General features: G+C 46.3%; 3 protein-coding genes across 7 annotated transcripts in view; 1 reads left to right on the forward strand and 2 right to left on the reverse strand.

The window, feature by feature from the left end:
• Window positions 1–11,017, forward strand: part of LOC109643020 (RNA binding protein fox-1 homolog 2-like) — a 43,176-nt gene extending 32,159 nt beyond the window's left edge. For 3 of the 5 annotated variants that reach the window (XM_069524874.1, XM_069524875.1, XM_069524876.1), the window contains 7 exons: window positions 2,262–2,349; window positions 2,821–2,877; window positions 3,191–3,338; window positions 4,399–4,441; window positions 6,528–6,631; window positions 7,145–7,220; window positions 7,528–11,017. In XM_069524874.1, coding sequence (XP_069380975.1) covers window positions 2,262–2,349; window positions 2,821–2,877; window positions 3,191–3,338; window positions 4,399–4,441; window positions 6,528–6,631; window positions 7,145–7,220; window positions 7,528–7,572 — 561 coding nt within the window. In that variant the 3' untranslated portion in view covers window positions 7,573–11,017. Of the gene's footprint in view, window positions 1–2,261; window positions 2,350–2,820; window positions 2,878–3,190; window positions 3,339–4,398; window positions 4,442–4,915; window positions 4,959–6,527; window positions 6,632–7,144; window positions 7,221–7,527 lie in introns of all 5 variants that reach the window. The other 2 variants (XM_069524873.1, XR_011241029.1) reach the window with 2 other exon arrangements.
• LOC109647548 (retinoic acid-induced protein 3) lies at window positions 9,421–15,845 on the reverse strand. The gene is made up of 4 exons (XM_020113359.2): window positions 15,619–15,845; window positions 13,797–14,992; window positions 13,221–13,276; window positions 9,421–13,046 (listed from the first exon to the last, which is right to left on the reverse strand). The coding sequence occupies exons 2-4, from the start codon at window positions 14,920–14,922 to the stop codon at window positions 12,963–12,965; spliced, it is 1,266 nt and encodes a 421-aa protein (XP_019968918.1). The 5' UTR covers window positions 14,923–14,992; window positions 15,619–15,845; the 3' UTR covers window positions 9,421–12,962.
• A 1,308-nt stretch (window positions 15,846–17,153) lies between these two features.
• pde6hb (phosphodiesterase 6H, cGMP-specific, cone, gamma, paralog b) lies at window positions 17,154–19,405 on the reverse strand. The gene is made up of 3 exons (XM_069524877.1): window positions 19,245–19,405; window positions 18,168–18,325; window positions 17,154–18,083 (listed from the first exon to the last, which is right to left on the reverse strand). Exons 2-3 carry the CDS (start codon window positions 18,308–18,310, stop codon window positions 17,966–17,968), a joined length of 261 nt encoding a protein of 86 aa, XP_069380978.1. The 5' UTR covers window positions 18,311–18,325; window positions 19,245–19,405; the 3' UTR covers window positions 17,154–17,965.
• Window positions 19,406–21,079: the final 1,674 nt, after the last annotated feature.

Below are 21,079 nucleotides of genomic sequence, written 5' to 3' on the forward strand. Positions count from 1 at the left end.
TCTCCTTTTTTGGGAATGAGGATTGCTCTCTCTCTATATATCTCTCTTTCTCTCCCTCTCTCTCCCCATCTCTCTCTTTGTCTCTCTCTCCCTCTCTCTCTCTGTTCCCTCCATCCTTTGGTGCTCTGTTTCTCAACCCACCACATATAATGATATTTTCAGGAGAATGGTCACCAAATCTAATTGCTTTATTTGAATGATGCACCTTGGTATATATGTTGTGTTTTTAAACAGTAATTGTTATTAGTTTTTTTTATGTTGCTCATGTAAACTCTCCCTTTTTTCTCTGTCTCTTCACTCCATCTTGACATCCCCCTTGTTTTTGTATATGGACTGGCTCTGTCTCTTTCCCTCTCACCTGCATCCCTTCCTCTTAACTTACCTGTCCCATCTTCGTCTCGTATATGTTTGTATGTGGGAGTTCTGCGATTGTTTTGATTGGTCTCTATGCTGCATCCAACGCTTGCTGATTGGCTGATTTTTTTTATCTTTTTATTTTCTCTTTTTGGTTTGTTACTCACTCTTGGTCATGTTATTCGCCCATATTTGGCTGCGTGTAATTTCTGTGTTATATGATTATTAATTTTGTCAAACAAATGTTTTTGCACCCCCCTCTTTCTCTCCCTCTCCCTTGTATTTATTTTTGAAATTTTTCTTTTTAGGTATGTAAACCCCACAAGTTTGGTTTCATATGGAAATGTGACTTCATTTTGTCCCGGTTTACTGTTCAGACTGGACTGGGAGGGCAAAAGTGGGATGAGAAAGGCTGAATGTTTTCTTAATTATTAACACTTTGAGATTGGCCTTCCATATACTCTCTTGATTTGCATGTGTTACTGTCAACCATTCACCCAATTTCATTTAATGTGCATTACACAAACACAGGTACAAGCACTGTACAAACACAGCTGATTGCCCAGTATTGGCTACGATATGATAGAGATACTTAAACAAAAAAACAAAAAAACTTCTCACAATTCTGGACAAGTTAATTTGATTCATTAACTCGATCCACATTTTGAAATGTCTCCACCCGGATCCTCGTGGGCAGCCGTATCAGATAGCTCGCCAGGCTAGGCTAATTGAATTGTTTGGCACTGACCGTCATTTGCAATGAGGGAAAAATGAGGTAAACCTCATTTCCATTTGAATGAAGCCCGGCAGATAAGGAACATGAGTCACGGAGCGAGGCGATGCGTGTGGCAGTCTAGGCCCTAATGGTCTTCTAAATGAGAGCGCTGTGGGTATGTACACACGAGCACTCTGATTTTTCTGTCTCCGTCTTTGACACGCACACACCCCCTCCCACCATCTTGCCAAAAGGTCAATAATCTGTAGCTTGTCACACAGTCAGATGCGGAGCTTCGACAGCACCCTCGGACGGTCTGGGTTATTACGCGGAGCCAGAATCTGCTTCTCGTAAAGCCCATCAAAGGAAGATGAGGATAGATCAAGGCACCGGAGTGTGAGCCTTTGAAGCTCAGAGAAGAGATTAGCAGCCATCTTGAATTGAAGGGCCTGAGCATTAGACTGAAATGTCAGTCAGCGTGCACAGAATTCACATGAATGCTTTCACCTGTGCATGGCAAAAAAAAAAAAAAAAAAAAAATACAACCCATTAATGTGTGTGGTCCCTGCAGCAACGTAACCAGCGTCGCTCATGGCAGCGCTCAAATCTCTCTCCACTGTGAATCACCAAATCTCTACTGGGCAATTAGTTTTTAATTGCATGTTGAATAAAAAAAATCCCCTTAACAGTCTCCGTCCACTTTTACTCACAAATGGACATGTAGCCTTAAAAACACACACACACACACACACACACACACGCACGCACGCACACACACACTGATATGTCGGTAAGTCTTCCATTTACCAGATAATAACCAATAACATGTCGGTACATTGCCACGTTAGTTGTTGGTGGGCCCGCATCTTTTACACCATCAAGTTTACAACAAAAGGAGTCGGTTACGTTAGACATCTCATCGGCCAGAGAGTTTGGAGGAAATGTAAACTAGATATTAATTGGGCCATAACTCAAAGTACCAGCAGCGTTCTCCTCTTATAAACAAGTAGGAATAATTGAATACACGAAAACACAATATCAAGATATATAAAACCCAGCATATAACCAATATAATCAATATTTATCAGCCTCGGCCTTGTTATCTAGTAAACATGGAGTTAATGTGCTGCTTTACTTTCCTCTGCTGTGATGTTGTGTCTGTGTCTCTGACCGTCTGCTCCTCCATCCCCAGGTGAATAACGCCACCGCCAGGGTGATGACTAACAAGAAAATGGTCAGCCCTTACCCTAACGGAGAGGCTCTCAGCACACTGCCTTACGGTAACGACCAAACTGACTCACACTAACGATGCAGAGCGGCCCGACTGATAGTCCAGACAGCACAGGTGCACGGGGAGGCAGGATAGACGAGCCCTGTAGGCTCCACTGTAGACCATCAGCAAAACCTCACTCATGCATCTTATTTTAGGCTCATTATTTTTGCTACCACCTACCAGCCATGATATCAGCTGACTTTAAAATTCCGCTCACAGTCGGCTCCAGATTCAACACGACGGCGTGCAGGGGGGAAAAAAAAGAACAAGTGATGCAACCGACAGAGGTGTTATAAATAATCCTTCATTAAAGGGACAGGTTACAGAGTTATCCTGATTAAATACGAACCATGAATACCAAGAATAAAGATGAATAACTGAACTGATAAAAAACATTTTGCTATAGTGTGTTGAGGCAACTAAGCGCCTATGCTCCCTTATTCATTCTTTGCCCCTCCTCTCTTTGTGTGACTGTCAGCGGGGTGGAAACTGAGTCCGATGGTGAGTGCCATGTACGGACCCGAGCTGTACGCAGGTAAGAGAACTTCATCTCCATCTTCTGCACCCACACTGAAAACTGCCTGTACACCCCATCTTACCTTTTAGTCACATCCCAATCTTTTATTCATATTAATGCACCTCTTGCCTGGTGCTTCTCCTCACTGACACTTTCAGTGATATCAAGCCCTTAAGGCCGTATGTGTTTTATTCCCTTCTGTTTTCGCTCCTTTATTCATCGTTCTTCTCCCACCCATCCTTCTTTCCTAATTGCCTCGCCGTCACTCCTGCTTTCTCTGCTGTCCTCCACCTCCTTGCTTACTCTTTTCATCCTCCTCCTCCTCCTCCAGTCCCAGGGTTCCCCTACTCTTCAGCAGCAGCGGCAGCCACAACAGCAGCGGCAGCGTTCCGCGGCGCCCACCTTAGGGGCCGAGGTCGGCCCGTCTACAGCGCCGTACGGGCTGCCGTGCCTCAGCCCGCCATCCCCGCGTACCCTGGGTAAGGATTGTTTGCCGCCTCAACGAGAGCAGTTGACTGTACACACTTACAGAAAACACACCGGGGATGAAATGGTTAAAGTCTGTCGTCGTGTTTACTGCCTGGTAAATCCGGCGAGGAGCACCTCATGAATACATTTTTATAAATCTGTTTGACCAGGTCTCTGTTGAATACAGCTGTGCTCATACACCTCTCATGCTCAAACATTATTCACACTCTACTCTGCAGCGGTCCAGCTGGCACATTGTCAGTCAGTTCACAAGCTATTCAGTCGAGTATGACACACTGATGGGATTGCACCATTTGAAGGTTCATTTGAATAAACACACAGATACCAGCCTCGGCAGATTTGCATAAACACACACACACAAAACCACATTCAGTGATTATGCAGACGCAGTCACCCTGCTCACAGATTTGCAACAAATTATTCACGTTTCCAGTGATGTGTTTTTTTTTTTGTGTGCCTTCAGTACTTGAACTGTGCATGTCGTTGCTGTGCTGTGATGATTTGCTAATGGGGTTACGACTGCCGCAATATTCACATCAAAGCAGGATTGATTGGTTAATGGCCGTGCGGTCGCTTACTCTGACAACGTTGAAAAAAACGAGCTAAACAAGGTGAAATTGGGGGCTGTCGGAAATACCGTCTCCATGTCTGCTCCGCTGAGAACTGCACCTCTCAGACATTATGACATTATAACGATCCGCTCAGAGTGGCCTCCGCTGCCTCGATGTTCTCGTAGCTGGGGAATAAAAGCACTTCATGGTCTCAGTTCAGCACGATGAACTTTATCTATCGGCCCCACAAGTCTGTTGTTTAATGTTTTTTGGTTGCAGTTGTGGAGCCTGAATGGAAACTGTATTTCCTCTGCATGCTGCATGGGTGTGAAATAATCTCTCTCTCTCTCTCTCTCTCTCTCTCTCTCTTCTCTCTCCCTCTCTCTCTCTTCATTTTGTTTTTGCTGTGACATCATCCACTCTGTTTTTTTTGGGACTGTGCACCACTCCATTTGCACCCCACCCCCCTCCTCTCTCTACCGGTTTCCTCTTCTCTCAGCGTGGTGTATCAGGATGGGTTTTACGGAGCTGCGGACTTGTATGTAAGTAAACTCACCTCCCAGCGACACACCCCTCTCTGTCCCTCCCCCCTCACACCTCTCTCCTCCTGCTCTTCCTCCTTTTTTCCCTCTGGGGGTGATTCTGCATGTGCCGTCCAGTCATGCCCTGCACAGAGCTGCCTGCATAAAGGTGAATGAGCCCACAATAAAAAAAAAATAAAAAAAACGAGCACAACACACCGCAGAGATTCCTTTTTGATGCGAGGTGTTATTTCTTTGGTGTCGTCTGTTGTGACAAAAACATCTTTTATCATGCAGGTTGGAACAGGTTGATTTAAAACTGATAAGAGGGCGACTGTGAAGGATCGAGGGTCTCACCATCACAAAGGCTGCTCTGTGGGCAGATGCGGCTGTGTGCATCAGTGTGCGAGTGTGCGAACATATGAACAAGAGTGCGTGTGCGTGTGTGCGTGTGTGTATCCAGGTTGACAACGGTTGTTTCTGTTCTCTCTTTAGACTAGTGTTTCAGGACTCAGTCCTTAGTCCCAGATTGCCTCAGGTAGGGTCAACTCAACACCAAACCCACAGTGTGCCTTGTTTTACTCTACTACTTCCTCTGGCCTTATGAATCATCTTCTGATCTGATCTGGAACATCTTGTGTTTTTGTTGTTAAAACAAATTTACCGCTCCTTTTGAAATTGCTTTTTCTTTTTTTTTTTTCTCCTTACTAACTCACTGAAGTGTGTATTTTTCTCCTGATTGTACGAGAAAGGCTTTGTTTGTTTACTAAACTACTAAATTGTTCCTTCCGAGTGTATATTTTTCCGTCCAGTGTGTTCGAAAGAGAGCCTGGTCTCATCCTTTCCTTTGACCAGAAACAATTCACCCACATTCGATGAATATAAATCTGAATTCCTTCATTAATTCCTTTCAAATTGGAAGCTTCCATTCTGCAGCAAAGGTCCAGTCTGTGTCAGCCCGGGTTGCGAGATGCTCTCAAATCCTTAATAGCTGAAACTGAGAACACGGTCTCTTCCTGATTAACCCCCCCCCCCGACCCCTCCTAGGATGATTACTGTAGCATGTGCTGATCAGCTGCTGCATGCAGACGTTCTCTACTACAGCTCCATGTCGTTCCTCTCCCTCCACTCACCCAGAAGGCCTTGCTCTTTTTCCACCCCCTTTAATAAGCCAGTTTTTTCCGTCCCGCCCTTCTGCCTCTGCTCCATCTCCCCCCCGTGCGTCTCAGAGAATGCCGGCGAGTGTGTGGGGGTGGGGGGGGTTCTGTTGTGCTTTGCTGTGCTCTGTTCTGATCGGGTACAAATGCAGTGGTGTTGTGTTGAATTATAATTTGGGGCGTGCATGCAGTGTCAGTGCGAGGAGGTGATTTTTTTAGCGTCAGGCCTGTGTGGACGTGTTTGTTCGTGTGTGTCCCCCCCCCCCCCCTTCCATCTTCCTCTCTGTTTTCCATCCCCTGAATTTAAAGAACACAAAATAATAATAATAACGCTGTATGTGCCATAAATACGTCAGACTCCAGCAGTGTCCTCAAACTGTTGGTGATCGGACTTGAGGCTTCTATACGACCTCAGCTGTGAGAACATTTTGTCTTCCACGGTTTCTACCTCCCCTCTCTCCTGCAGTGATAATAATACAATCTCAACTCGACCTCGACAGTTTCCCCTCTCCTCCCCCCTCTCTCTCTCTCTCTTCTAATCTCACATGCAGCACCACACCACCTCCTTCTCTCTCCCCCGCACAGAAATGCAATATACTGTATTTTATGGATTGTTAGGAAAAAGTTCATTCAACACGAGGAAGAGTATTTCTAAAATTAATCCATAACGTAAACATGGTATTTTTTGCAATAAACCTTTGATAATAAATCCAATATATATGTTAAAATACACAGTAGTCTATGTATAATACCAACAGAATGAATTTAAGTAACATATTAATTTAGTTATGTACATATCTTTGAAGGCGGTCACAAATGTTTCCATATGATTAGTATTACATGTCAGTATATATCACCCCCCCCCCCACCCTAACCTCTCATTTACATCATAGCCCAGGTGTCTTGTTCCTCGGAGACATGTGACTAAGCTCCGTTGTGTTTGTCTCTAGGGAGGCTACCCTGCTGCTGCTGCCGCCGCCGCCGCCGCTTACCGCTACGCTCAGCCGGCAGCCGTAACTGGAGCAACCGCTGCTGCTGCCGCCTACAGTGACAGGTGAGTTCAACACACACACACACACACACACACTGTACAACAGAACCGCTGAGGTGCAGACTGTTCTGGAATCAGTTTCAGTAGAGGTCTGAAACTGTTAAATCTAAACATGACTCAAAGGCCGCAGGAGTCCAGTGACGTGAAGATAACACGTTGTTGATGAGATGATGTATTAGATGGACATTGATAATAAAACCATTTCACGATATGTTCTGTGTTTTAAGATTTACACCGTGCGGGAGACTTTTTTTTAAACATCTCACTCTGTCTCACTTTGAGCTGAACCTGAGAGGGAAAGCATCTTAGTGCCGGCACACTCTGTGATTCCTCGAGCTCTAACAAACACGTTCAGTGTGTTTCCTTCCTCGCACAATATTTGCAAACCCACTTTTGTTTAATTGCTGGCAGTTCTCTTCCTCCCTGCTTGTACCAGTGGATGAGCGCCGCAGTGTTTACGTGTGTTTGTCATTTAAAAAATGACTCATTTCCTTCCCTTTGTGTTTGTGTTGCTAGTTATGGCCGAGTTTACACTACAGATCCATACCACGCTTTAACTCCAGCTGCTGCTGCTTACGGAGTGGGAGCCATGGTGAGAAACTAACTCAGGCTCTACAACACAACTAAAACAAACTAACCTGTGAATCCCATGTTAAGAACTTTCTCTCGTGCTACATCCGCACTACACTGCACCTGACGTCCGCACTGCTCCAGAGTTTGGAGATGGTTCTAGATTTAAAACGAGGGTGCGTTAGTGTGGATGTAGCCTGAGACTCATTGCACACATACATGCTTAACTTGTAGAACTGTAGTATAACCATGTGTGGACAACAAACATACAGCTGCAATCTCGTTTTTTTCCCACTTTACAACTCTGGTGTCCCTTCTGTCTCTTTCAGGCCAGTTTGTACCGGGCAGGATACAGTAGGTTCGCTCCGTACTAGAACCACAAATCACACCCAAGGAATTCCACATCGCTCCAAAACACTTTTTTCAAGCTCTTTGTTCGGCAGGAGCTCCCCTCCAGTTTTCTGCAGGTGGACGATCGTGACAACTCGTGTATTTGTTTTTTTTTTTTGTTTGTTTGTTTTTTTTTTTGTCCCTTTGTGGCGAGAGAGGTCTTTGCCACATCATCAACTCCAATTCTGTTTCCACCGTCTGTCGCTCACATGGAGACAATGAAAAAAAGAAAAAAAAAAGTGTGTCTCCTACATGAAAAGCCGGAGCCTTCGACTCTGATCTACGTGGCACAATTTAGGAGGTTTTTAGAAACACTACAGGACCTGGAGGGAGAGAGACGACCGTTCCTGTGAGATCCTGAACTCTACACACCTTTTTCCTCTGAACTCTCAGTATATCCACTGCCCTATAAGACCTAATCCGCCCTATATACACATACTTTACATTCAACACCAAGTATACAGCTTCCACTAGTTTACATTTGCCTGTTTTACGTTGACCTGCACAGAATGAGAGAACCGCCGCGGCATCACTATGAAAAGGTACTTCTAGTTTTTAAACACTACATCGATGTAAAAGCTGCGCTCTCAGAGAAGAGACGTCCCTCTGGTTTAACGTTGTGGTATAAGAATCAAACTGACTGCTCCGCACAGAAGAAATATGATTTTGTAAAAAGCTGGAAAAGCAAACTTTCAGCTGGAGGTGAACACGGGAGTGTCCGACAGACAGAAACCACTGTTGTCCCGGTAACGCCTAACGCTACACGGGGGGAGGGGGGGGGGGGATATCTTGTTTTTTTGTTTTTTTGTCATTTCCCAACTTCCCCGTCAAACGTTAAAGGAAATAAAAAAACATAAAAACTAATGTTTAAAAAAAAAAAAAAAATGAATTTAAAAAAGTGAAAAAGGACAAGGAAAAAAAACAAGTGACTTTGTTTATTCTGCAATACCTCAGTTTCTCTTTGGATTCCGTTTTGCTGCCATCGATAAGAAGTCGCGTAGACTCGTCGTTATATAATCTACGTAACGTGGACGGAGCCGCTCACCTCACCTCTGATCAACTTCTTCATTCTATCACTACAAGCGCAACACTAAGACGGGACGAACCGCCCCCAGGGTCCGTGTCGCTTCCCCCCTCGAAGGTTCAACCCCGATCTGCTCGTAGTTACTTCTTCCAAAAAAAGGACTCGCTGCATTTCTCTCTGCGTCCCGAACCCGTCGGACATTCCGGCTGCCGCAGCGACGCAGGTGGGCCGACGGCTCGGACGCACAAAGAACCGTAGAAACACAAACAAACTAGATTTAACGAAGTAGATCTGAAGCAGGGACACCCACATGGGAAACTAAATCATCTGCCGGTCGGCCAAATGGGAATCCCTCCTGGCCAACTGAGGCTGCTCCGTGTGTGTGTGTGTGTGCGTGTGTGTGTGTGTGTGTGCGTGCGTGTGTGTGTGTGTGTGTGTGTGTGTGCGTGTAGATCCCTAAAGATCACCCCAGATGAGAAAACAAAGTTGACGTTGCAATCATGTCATGGAGTCTTGAAGTAATGAGAAGTTTCTATTTATATCCATTGTTTTCACTCGTCCGCATCATTTTGTCTTTTTAAATCCATCATGCTCTCTGAGAGTTTTTGCTCTGAATACTTTTAAAGTTCTCTTTACTGGTCCGTCTGTACACGCAGACGATTTATAGACCGAGTCTCTGTCCTATGTATTACACCTCCATATACTCTTACTATGTTGTTATTGCTATTATTTGCCTTTTTTGGTTCCAAAGATTTTACTGAAGAAGCACATTTTTGGTCCTGATGTATTTCATATTTTTGTGGGTGCCTTTTTTTTTTTTTTGCCTTTTACTGTATGTTATGTTTATCTGTGGGTAGAAGCTGTATTTTTCAGTACAGTGTTGAAACAGCACCCAGGGAAATGTCACTGAAGCTCCAAAAAGACAGAGGAAATGTTGAAAGTATTGCAGCAATTAGGGAATTCTGAAAGTTGATTTGCTCCGGACACTAATTTATTGTCTCTCTCTCTCTCGTTTTAAATGAACACACGCTGTAGCTGCAGACAAGAGACATCAGAGCAGACGGAGACATGAGGGATTTAGAGAAATGCAGGAGTAGACACACACACGAGGATGTTTTGCATTGCGTTTGGCAGCCGGGCCAAATTACAGGCGAAAGTAAATGTGGGAGAAATGTCCGCACAATGAGGAAAGGGCCCTGTTGCCCGGCGGTGGCCACCTTCACAACAATGAAACAATGCGCTGAGTCCAGGGACGTTGTGGCAGTGAAGGTGAGAAGCTGAGCCATTTATCATTAGCTGACAGGATAACATCCCCTGCCGTCTTTTTTTTTTTTTTTTTTGGGTTTTCCAGGGGGATGCAGTGCGCTCAGGGCGGAGCGGACAGTGTGAGGAGGGCTAATGTTGTTTTGTATGATTGTGAACTGTGTGCAGTAGGTCCAATAAGTATTTTCAATGCCCATTACCTCTTTTTTTTTTTTTTTTTTTTTGTCTTATTCTCCCTTACAAGTATTATCATACGTGTTGCTATGCATGCTTTTTTCGGAGAGAGGAGGAAAGGTGTCGGTCAGAGAATCTTTTCATTTGTGCATGAATTCAAATCATAGTGCTGGAGGAGGACCGGTGGGGTGTTTACATAGCAGGAGGGGAGAATGTGACGGGAGGTGACGGGAGGTGGTGGAGGAATCTCAGTGTAGGTCCAGCACAGTGTCTGGGTGGGTGAGGGGGAGAGGCAAGTGCCCGCGGTCGCTGTATGGAAGCTGATTCGGTCCACTTCAATAATCTGGGTTATCTCCGCTCTGCGCCTCTGTGGTCGTCTTGATTATCACCAGTCACGGCAGCTGTGTAAAGTTTAATTTGGCGTGTCTGGACCCCTGTGGTTTGGGTTTTATAACGAAAGTAAATCTCAAATTACAACGGCGACGAAGACATCGAACGATAATTCTGCCTCAAGCTCGTCTGTTCAACCGAGACGAGGCCGGCGTCGTCCGCAGAGACTTGTTGTCTCGTGTAGCAGCGTCTCCCGCTCACTTGTGTCTCCTCTAATTGGAGTAAATCTAATTTGCAAAGCTGCGGGAAAAAAACTACGGGCGCGGGAGTTGTGCCGGAAGGCCACAGAGGTCAGACGTTAGCCGCTGACCCCCGACTCGCTGCACCGAGCTGGAGTTGACCCGGTGGGAGTTTCTGTACAGGGATTTAATAAATGGGTTTGAATTGCATGTGGAGGCTTTTTTTTAATGTCACATGCTCTTAAAAGCTCATTTATCCAAGTGATTTTTTTTTTCTTTCAATAAGTGACATGTATTTTTCTCACAATGTTTTATTTTGCCATCCTTGTGTCTGCCCTCTGTTTATTCTCTTCATTATTATTGAATGTATATAATAATAAATAAACTGTTTGGTTTTTACTCTGGTCTTCGGAGACTTTATTCCCCTCGCGCGCGTGTCCTCGTGCGTTGTCCCGAATGTCTGTGGTTTTATCGGCACGTTCCCAGATGTGTTTGATTCCTTCCCATGATTGTCTGAGTCTTATCGTTTTCTCCGCAGCGTCGGGCTGCAGCGAGGTGGTTCAGTCCGGGGAGAGGCGGCTGTAAATATTAGATAGTGTTTTTTTGATGCGTCCTGCTGTTGAGATGTGGATGAAACAAACAATCCGACTGTGGGTCACAGGACTGATGAGGGGCACGTGATTAGCACGACTCTTGACTTTTGTTCCTCTGGACTGAATCACATCGCTGCCAGGGGTGGGGGAGGGGGGGCAGCAACAATCTGGAACAGTCCTTAATTGCATCTGCAGTTAATGGCCGTAAATGTGACGGGAAACCTCATATCCCTGCTAATTGCTCTAATGCACAAGAGGCCAATTGGCAATTTAACTGCACGCTCTCTGTGAGTAATTGAAGTCGGGCTAATTGGACGAATAGATTGAAGACTGTGAGATGGGGGGGAGGGGGGAGGGGGGGGGTGTGATTGTATCTGCTGGAGTGAGGATCTGACCTTTGTGGATCAGAGCGTCACCGCAGGCCGCCGTGGGAGGAGCTTAGATAACAAACTGAACATTTCCGGTAAATAATGTGACTCATCGATGACGAGGGTTAAATAATAAAAGTTGAAATCTAATGACTTCCTGTAACGACGACAATCATCACCTGAAAACTTTGATACTTCAGCTCAGTTTTCTCTCATCCAACTAACTCGTCGTGCCCCAACACTGCCCCCTGGTGGTGTAGCTTTGCCTCTGCTCCTGTATGAGGTGGAGGCTCCAGTTTGCAGCGGGGCATCCGGAAACATGGTTCCGGTTGAGAAGGTAATTACCCCAAATGTTTTTCATCCTAAAGCTGCAGTTTGATTAACGTGTGTATTAATACACAGTGTGAGAGGAGGAACTCACTCCATCGACCTCAGATGTGTAAAATGTTTCTGCTGTTTATCAAAAAGAAGAAAAAAGAGTCTCATGTGGCTGCAGCTAAGAAATACTGAGTTCAACCAACGACATGTGGAGCCAGTAAACATTTGGCAATTTAAAAAATTTTAAAAAAAAACCTAAATGATGAATCGATTCCAGAAAAATAAGCTGATTGATTTTTCTGCCGATCGACCAGTTGATTAACGAACGTGTCCAAACAGCAGGAGTCTTCCATCTTCTTTCTACATTGAAGTGAAACAGACTGAACCACAGCTCCCTTCAAACTTCAAACACTCATCGATATCAGTCCTCCGGGGTTTTTTTTAATCGGTGATTTATTTCCTGGGAAAAAAGTGAAAATGTCAAAAAGACAAAAAAAAACACATCAAACAAACAATCAAGTGATCAGATGTGAAAACAAAATAATTCCAGACTTTTATTTTCATCACTTGTCACACAAATGTATAAAAACACTTAAATCTCTATAACTGGGATGAGTCATACCTCGTATTCCTCATATATACATATATATATATACACACAGAACACGTGTACTGTTAATGCTGCAGCACAGTCGCTGTAATGTAACTTTGAATATGTCTCCTCTCCGTCTCTTTTCATCTCTGCTCCTTCAGCAGTTTGGCACCTTCACAGCGACAGTTTCACGCCTCCTCCACCACCTCGGGCCTTCTTTCTTTATTTATATATATATATATATATATATAAATATCACCATCTCAGACGGGCTCACATCATAAAGACTCACTTCTGCTAAGTTTCTGTGATGTGGATTTCCCGCCAGTAACAATCTGAGACAATCTGACCCCATCTGACCCTCGGTGAAGAAACTGGGATGAATCACGCGCTGCCGAGTTTGAAATAACATTTCTAATGACACGACTCAGAAATATCTACATTCGCACGAGAAAACGTTTGTGCCGAGTCGTTTAATCTTGGTAATATTCGTCGAAGGGTTCGCTGCAGTTGGTCTCGGGGCGAGGGATTGTGTAATCTTTGTCGGGGTCGATATCCTGTAACACACAGACACACACATTATCACTTTACTGCAGCTCCGTGACAAATGGTGCGTTCGTTAACCTCTCGGAGCAACGCGGCTATAATTGTCTCCAGTGGTGAAAAGGTCACGGAGCCTAATTGCAGAGCGTGTGGAGGCACATTGTGGATCCTGGTGGTTTATTACTCACTGTCATGGAGAATCCAGACTCGTAGGGGGAGCGCAGCGACGGGTCGGTTCTCCTGCCTGAGGGGAGGAGACACATGATACAGACGATTCATCACAGACGATTCATCACAGACGATTCATCACAGAGGGCCGAGCCCAGCGATCAACAAACTCTCTCTTCGTGTTGGACACGGATTCTTCGGGTTGTGTGTTAATGTGGATTTGTTCGACCATCGTCAGCCACGATAAAGTTTCTTTGTTTGGTTTTTGAGAATCACGGATCTTCAAAACTCAGGCACATTAAGAGACCTGATATCTTTGAGTGTCGGCAGTTTCATAATCTCACTTAAACGTTGTTTACTCTGGAGAGAAAAGATGGATTAGATGGTTCATAGCTATTCTGATATTTATGGTTAGATGATGATAAATGATTCATCGATTAACACAAAATCAATCAACTGCGACTAATCATTCGAGATGTTTTTGCCAAACTGTTTAAATATAAATACACATCAGTGGATATTGATGATGATGAAGTTTTTGATTTTTGCTCCTGAGTAAAGTTTTGTGGTTTTAAATTCTTGATTCTTCCTCTTACCTCTCCTGTTCTCTGCTTCCGTCTCAAAGCTTCCGTTTTCTCTTCCCTCCTTCGGACTCCTCAGCCCTGGGATGTCGGCGCTCTGGCTGGTCCAGCCGGCGAAGCTCAGAGGGACGTCCTTGGAGTTTGCCTCGCCCCTGCAGAGGAAGGAAACCTGGGACAACCCGTGTCCCATCAGCAACACCCAACCGTTGGCCACCAGCACGATGCTCAGCAGTGGGTCGTCCCATTGAGGCCGGCGGCCCAACTTAGGGTTTCCTCTGGTGAGCATAGTGATCCACACCACCCAGACGCAGGCGGACAGCAGCAGGGTGAGGACGACCATGGCGGCCTGTTGTCTCCCCTGCTGGTTCGTGGGTCCGGTGTAGCTGTAGCTGTACGTGGAGCAGGAGCGGCACAGGAAGTGCATGGAGAGGATGATGCTGATGGCCAGGAGGCACAGCACGTAGATCTGCAGCATGACAAACTCCTCCTGGCTGTACTCGCACGGCCTCTTGTCCCGCACCAACACGAGGATCAGCCACTGCGTGGAGATGATGACCTGCACGGTGAAGAGCCCCAGGGCCACGGCGGGCTCCCCCCAGCCCCGGGTCGCCGCGAAGCCCAGCAGGGCGAGACAGCGAGCCAGCAGGCAGGAGAACGCCAGAGCGAAGAGCACGCTGAAGAGGAAGATCCTGGTGGGGCAGGTCTGAGCCGTGAGACGGATGATGAAGGCGAAGGTCAGGCCGAAGATCCCGGCCGTGGCGAACAAGAACATGGACATGCAGGCCACTGTGCCTCCGATGCTGCTGCGCCTAGTTTTAGATGAGACGCAGAGGCAGAGGGACCAGAGCAGCAGGCCAAGCAGGAGGCCCATGCTGAAGAGGAAGCCCGCGGAGGCCAGGGTCTCCAGCACGATCCCCCATGCTGCCCGGCGGTCACAGAGGTACCTGTAGATGGGGTGCAGCCCTTTGCCGCAGCCCGGCACGCCCTTCAGGAGGGTGGCGTTTGAGGAAGTAGAGGTTGTGGTGTTGATCGAGGGACCGGTTGAGCTGCTGTTGGTCGACTGGCTCAGACAGGTGAGATAGAGGAGGAGGAGGAGCGAGAGAAGGGATTTGTGCTCCACAGATAAAAAGGCCATGTTCATCTCAGTAATCCACGCAGGGATTCAGTCCTTCCTCTAAACCCTCCTCTGATGTGGCAGGTGGTTTGTACCCCTGAAACAAAAATAGCACAAAATACTAAAGTACAAGTTTCACCTAAACGCTGTGTGAGAACACGGGAGGTCAGAGTGTGGAAAAATAAAAAAGAGGTTTGACAGCGACGGTGCAGAGAACAGGAGGAGCGAGTGTGTAAACATGTCAGAACAAGGCGGAGGAGGGTGTGAGCCAAGACACTGAATGGAGGAGAAGAAAAGTGCAGCATGTAGTTGAAGGGACAGAACGAGAAAGCTGCTAGATTAAAGTTCACATGAGCAGATTGGATGTGACGGATACAGATGTTCAGCCCTGATAGTCGAGTGTCACTTCCTCTAGTCTCTGACAGAGCCTTTGTTTTGGCCTCGGAGATTCAGAGACGAACTTCTGTAGGTTTTAAAAATGAACCAGGTTTGAAAAAACTCTCCTTGTTGAGAAGAGAGTAGAGAGAGAAACAATGGCTGCTCTTTATTTTGGGCTTTAAAATAAGAGAAGGGAGGATTTGAGGCTCCGGATGTGATCGTTGTCTTATTAAAATAGCTGCTACAATTCCAAAGAAATAAAGAAAATATCTGTATCACTGACTTTGACTTAAAGTATTAAAGGTGCATGGAGTCCCAGCCCTCGACGAGAAAACAGCCACTTACCTTTTTATCCTCTGGGACGTGAGTGTGAAGTCTTTAATTTGAAGTTCACCGTTTTCAGCCGTGCTCCCCCACTATCCTGACGATGTGTCCATGTCTCCGCCGGGACGAGACAACAGGAAGAGCTCGGGATGAGGAAGAGAGGCGAAGCTGGTGGAGCCAACGGGAGAGAGGATTGTTTTCACCTCACATAACCAGGTTGGGCAAGAGCAAGAGAAACCTGCACCCCTTACTCATACCTTCCATTTCAGACCCCTCCTGCTGCTCCTTCTCCCCGTGCCCCTCCCTCAGAGTAAAGGTGGGGCACACAGACCTTCAGGTAATCATCCACACACACACACACACACACACACACACACACACACACACACACAGGGAGAGATCACTCCTCCTCCTCCCCCCCCCCCGTTTATGGATCCAATTTCCAGCAAGAATTTGCAGAGATGTTCCGTCACATGAAAACAAAAGGGTGAGAAGCTGCCAGGGGAGGGGGGGGGGGTGTGGGGGTGAGGTGCAGGGTGAGTCCAGGTGACTCAACATGGTGTCTGGTAAATCACAGCAACGACATTGAGATTGTTGAGTTGAGCTGAGGTGGAGTAGCGTCAGGAATAGAGAGAGAGAGAGAGAGAGAGAGAGAGCTTTCCAACCGTCATTTACAAGTCTACACGCCTCGCCTCGTGCCCGCACATGCACAGAGTTTAAGGTGCGTTCACTTCAATCTGACGTCAAATCCTCAAATCCACGTTCACTGCAGGAGCCACAGGGGACAGAGCTCGATCTCTTCCAAACAACATTACAACGTGCATTTTACGTGTTTTTTCAGTCCCGGTGCGTCGTTTGACGAGCTGCAGGAATTCAAGCGTGACGAGCGGAAACATTTGTGTTCAGACTCCGAGTCGCCCCAGTGCAGATAGTGGAGCAGAGTAACCATGGCAACCTGGATGGAAAGGATGCTGTCGGGACGATAGCGGCGCTGAGGGACGGTGGCAGACACCATGTGTTCGGTGTTTGGTGAATGTGGAGGGTTGAGATACACCAGCGGGGAGGGGGGGGGGTTTGATAATTCATGATCCTGCCCGGTCGAAGATGGTAAAAATCTTTGTGGATGTTTTTAACATGTGATCCAGACTATAGATCAGGCCCCTTTTGACGAATGGGTCCAGTTATTTGTTGTCGTTTGGTCCAGAGAAGGGCTGTGAAGCTCGGACCCGGTCATCTCCAGCTGGGATGTTAAATCCGTCCCTCTTCTCGTGTCTCACCAAAGTTTCCCTCGATCACTTACAGGCCACGACAAATGATTTTGTTTCCCTGGTTCCTCATCAAATGACTTTACTCTCTGATTTACGCGGTCATTATTTTTCGGCGTTCTAGTCCCGTAAATGAGAAGAAGTGGAGTCAAAAGTTAAAAGAATTAATCCAAGATTAGTGAAATGGTTATGTTAATATTTTCATCCTCTTACTTATGATTTATTTAAAACCCAACATGTTTTATTCATGTGTTTATTAGGTGTTTGAGAAAAGAAAGAGGGACGGCATGATTACTAAAAATAGACACATTTTACTGCAGCTATCAGAACAACTCACAGTACATCTGTGTTATTGTGGCTGAAATACAAAACCTACAGAATATGCCTTTATTTCATTTGTTCTCTAAGGAGGGATTCAAACAGCAGCGAGGAGAGAGGGAGGTGGAGGGTGGGATGAAGGGGAGTTCGTCCTCCGTGATCACGTGAAAGTGCATTGTAGTTTTTGTCGCCGGTTAGCGGCGCGTCGCACCTTCTCCTTGCATCCCCGAGGTGTTTACAGCAGCCGTGTGCACAAGGAGTAGAAAATACAATGCAAAAACAAAAAGAGGGAGGAAGTACAAAAGGTAAGACGGAAGACGAGGTAAAAAGCTTAGCGCAAAAATATTTACATTTTTATAGACAGCTAGAAGCAAATACAGGCTAGTGTTAACTTGCTTGCGTCCATTGCCGTGGGTGAGGAGGGGGAGGGGGGTGAGGAGAGAACACTCGTAGATGGATGAAGGGGATCGGGTATGTGGAGTCGTTTTTCTCGTCTTCTCATTTCAAGTATATATATATATATATATATATTTATATACATACTGTACACAGTATCATATCATAATAATATTGATAATAATGATATAAAAATAAGAACATTATTATACTTTGCTTCCACTCAGTGGAGTAAAGCACGAGGTAGACAGACGAGAGGGCGTTAGGGGGGGGGGGGGGGGGGCTTGCTGGCGGCCTTATCACGACGTGGCCAGCCGAGGTGGAGAGAAGGCCGGGTGACGAGACGGAGGAGAGGTGCAGACGAGCGAGGAAGGCGGGAGGCAGCAGGTTTAGATGATCCCGTATTTGGCCAAGTCGCTGAGCTCCATGTCGCCGAAGGCCTCCCATGGGCACACCACCGTGATGTCTGTGCCGAGACCCTCCATGCCGGGGATGTCGTCACCGAAGCTGGAAAAGAGCAAAGGGAGACGTCAGCGTTCGAATCTCACCACGGTCACGGTGGTTTCGTAAAATGACGCGAAAGGCTTTTACCCCTTCTGGCCTGGTTTGGGGGCCTTGCTCTTGAATGTACGAGTCTGCCTCTGCTTGAACTTGGGGGGCCCCTTCTTGGGTGTGGTGGGGCCGTTCGATCCGCTGATGGCTAGGGCGCTTCCTGCAGGCGGGCTGGCGTTCATTTCTGCTGAGGGTCTCTGCAACAAAGAGGATATTTGTGAGTTTGTGTCACCACACATGTGTTTCCTCCCCCCCCCCCCCCCCCCCCACCTCTCTCTCTGTCTCCCTCTGTTAATCCTGTTTCCTCTCAGCTCTCAGTGCCAATCACAGGAGATTATGCAGATTAGTCTGAGCGGCCAGATTAGCTCTAATCCCGCCCCCGATCCTCAGCGGACTAATTGCCCTTCCTGAACAGGCGGGGGGTGCAGCCTGCGTTCTTAACCTCGAAACTTCGCTGACTTAACTTCAGCTGCTGACGTGGTGGAAATCAAACATGAAGACGCTGCTCGTGAACCGCTGCAGTGACGTGACGGAGGACGACCGTGTCGTCTTCAGTCTCTCTGATTCTCGTCTCAAACTCCATCTTGTCTAATCTCACACTTCCTGCCCCCCCCCCCCCCCCCCCCTCCTCCCTCTGACATCTGACACTGTTAATCCCAATCAGGTCAGTTTGACAAAGGTGGAAAACTCCGCTCGGCGCCAGCAGCAGATCTCGACTTCCTGTGTACGAGGTTCATTTAAAGTTTCCCAAGTGGACCAAGCAGATAAACTAGATAAACTAGCAGTGTTTGGTCGAGTTGGACAACTTGTCTTGTGTTGATCAAATTTTTAAAAAACAGCTTTAAAAGTTAAAGCGATTTGAAATCACAGAAAAAGTAGAAAATGTCAGTTTTCTCTTTTTCTTCCCTGCTTGAGTTTCAGTTCCCCATCGTCCTCGTCATCGGTCAGTCAGTGCTGCCATGTCTCGCTTCACCTACAGGTAGTTTCTGAATCAAATCCAGCACCGCTGACATGAACATACATGAACATACATGAACAGACATGAACATACATGAACATCCCATCCTCAGTGAGTCAGGTGGTTCAGGTCGTAGCAGCAGCAGAGTTTGTTCTCACCTGTTGTCACAGATTTCCCGGGAGGCCACCGCCGATCTCTACTCACAGCAGCTTCTGTCCGAGCGTGTGAAGACGTGCTGCCTCCGCTGAGCTTTTATATCTTCATCTTTAATCCCCCCCCCCCACACACCCTCCACTTCCTCTTTCCAGTCACACGGAGTCAAAACTTTTCCACCAGGCCAACCCTCCCTACCTCCCCCCCCACCTCACCAGTGTCCTTGTTCCCCCCCGCTACCTGTGAGGGCAGATTTCAGAGATCAGTCTGGAAGGGTTTTATTGGGCTTATCCCCAGAAGGCTCAGCTGCGGCCTGCGTGAAGCCGAGGAGACGACCTGCGGCTCACGTTTCACGTCCATGTGAGGCGCTCTCACATGTGGCGCCGCCTGTTGTTGTTTTTGTGATGTGACGAGGAAACAATGAGACAAACACGCATCCGGAGACAAAGTGTTATATAATCCTGATTAATGCTGGACTCTTCTTTCTTTCTGAGTTGGACGTTTGCATTTAACTTTTATGCAACTTATGTATTTAAACGTTTTTGGGGCCGAGCTGTTTGTTGGCACTAGATGTTCAAATGAAGATGAAGGAAACTTCCTCATCATCATCATCATCATCAACATACACATGATATGTCAAACAGCCTGGAGGAGGAGGAGGAGGAGGAGGAGGAGGCGGAGGAGGAGGAGGCAGGGGGGAACTCACCTTAATTGGTTTTATGATTGGAAATGGATCCTGATGAGGAGACATTTGCAAAGATCTTAATTTTATATTCACTTCAATTCCCTTCATCACATTTCTTTCAATTTAGATTTGATCATGTGCCGATTTTTAATTTCCTCTGAGCTTCACATTACGGGTTCGGCACCGTCGCTGTGAGAGAGCTGCGGCCGGAGAGGGAGGACCGGCGGTGTCATGTAATCAAACTGAAAAAACACAAGTCACGTGTTGAACAGAGAAGTGGACACGTTTACACCGACGCTTCATATGAACTCGATTCAAAACCAGAAACTGTCTGATCACCTGAACCGACATAATAATAATCAGAATGAGTCATAATCGACGTGTGGAGCATCCTGACATTATATAGACATGTTGACGTCCTGTGTCACATGTTAACGACATCAATTCATGGGTTCGAATAAAAACAAGATGGGAAACAACAAGAAGTTGATGCAAAAATAGAAATAAAACATTGAAAGAAGTTAAAAAACAACTTCACATGTTGAGGGAGGATCCTGGATTAGCCTGTTTGGCAGCAGGACAAATTCTGACACAACCATTTATATTTACAGCTTGTGTTTGTTAATTCAGTCGTGATAATTAATGATCTACTGAAGAAGACTTGAAACCAGAGATTGACACGTTTCAATTTTAAGCCTGATGGTTGATTATATGAGTTCTGCCCTCCGTCCACCATTTCCTGATTTATTTAAACCCGCAGATGCCCACCTGGTGGTGGCGCTACAGGGATAATGATGGTCGAATCTGAATCAGTAGATCGGAAAACATTAATATGTGAAAACCACATTTCATGGCGAACAACTGACGAATCGTGCCGTCCCTCTGGCACGGCGACAAACCTGCAGCGATTAATGTTGTGACCAACGTCAACTCCAACACGTCATGGATTAACCTCAGCGTCTTCAAATGAGATTCATTAAAACTAAAGGGTTAGTTACTCCTGCTTATTATCAGTCTTGGTGTGAATCTCTGCAGTTTCAACATCATACAGCACAAACAATACTTTTAAAATGACGAGCAATTTAAATCTGTGTTACGGTTTTACAGGTTTTACATATGAAGTGGGTTTTGGGGTCGTCGGGTTGAGATGCTGAG

This window comes from Paralichthys olivaceus, chromosome 5, assembly GCF_024713975.1.
Source record: "Paralichthys olivaceus isolate ysfri-2021 chromosome 5, ASM2471397v2, whole genome shotgun sequence".
NCBI classification, from domain to species: Eukaryota; Metazoa; Chordata; class Actinopteri; order Pleuronectiformes; family Paralichthyidae; genus Paralichthys; species Paralichthys olivaceus.

Coding starts and splice junctions, on each gene's coding strand:
- LOC109647548 (XM_020113359.2), bottom strand. CDS start 14,922: ATGAACATGGCCTTTTTATCTGTGGAGCACAAATCCCTTCTCTCGCTC. Junction 13,277..13,796: donor GGAAGCAGAGAACAGGAGAG/GTAAGAGGAAGA, acceptor TCCTCCCCTCAG/GCAGGAGAACCGACCCGTCG. Junction 13,047..13,220: donor AGTCTGGATTCTCCATGACA/GTGAGTAATAAA, acceptor TGTGTGTTACAG/GATATCGACCCCGACAAAGA.
- pde6hb (XM_069524877.1), bottom strand. CDS start 18,310: ATGAACGCCAGCCCGCCTGCAGGAAGCGCCCTAGCCATCAGCGGATCG. Junction 18,084..18,167: donor CCCAAACCAGGCCAGAAGGG/GTAAAAGCCTTT, acceptor GCTCTTTTCCAG/CTTCGGTGACGACATCCCCG.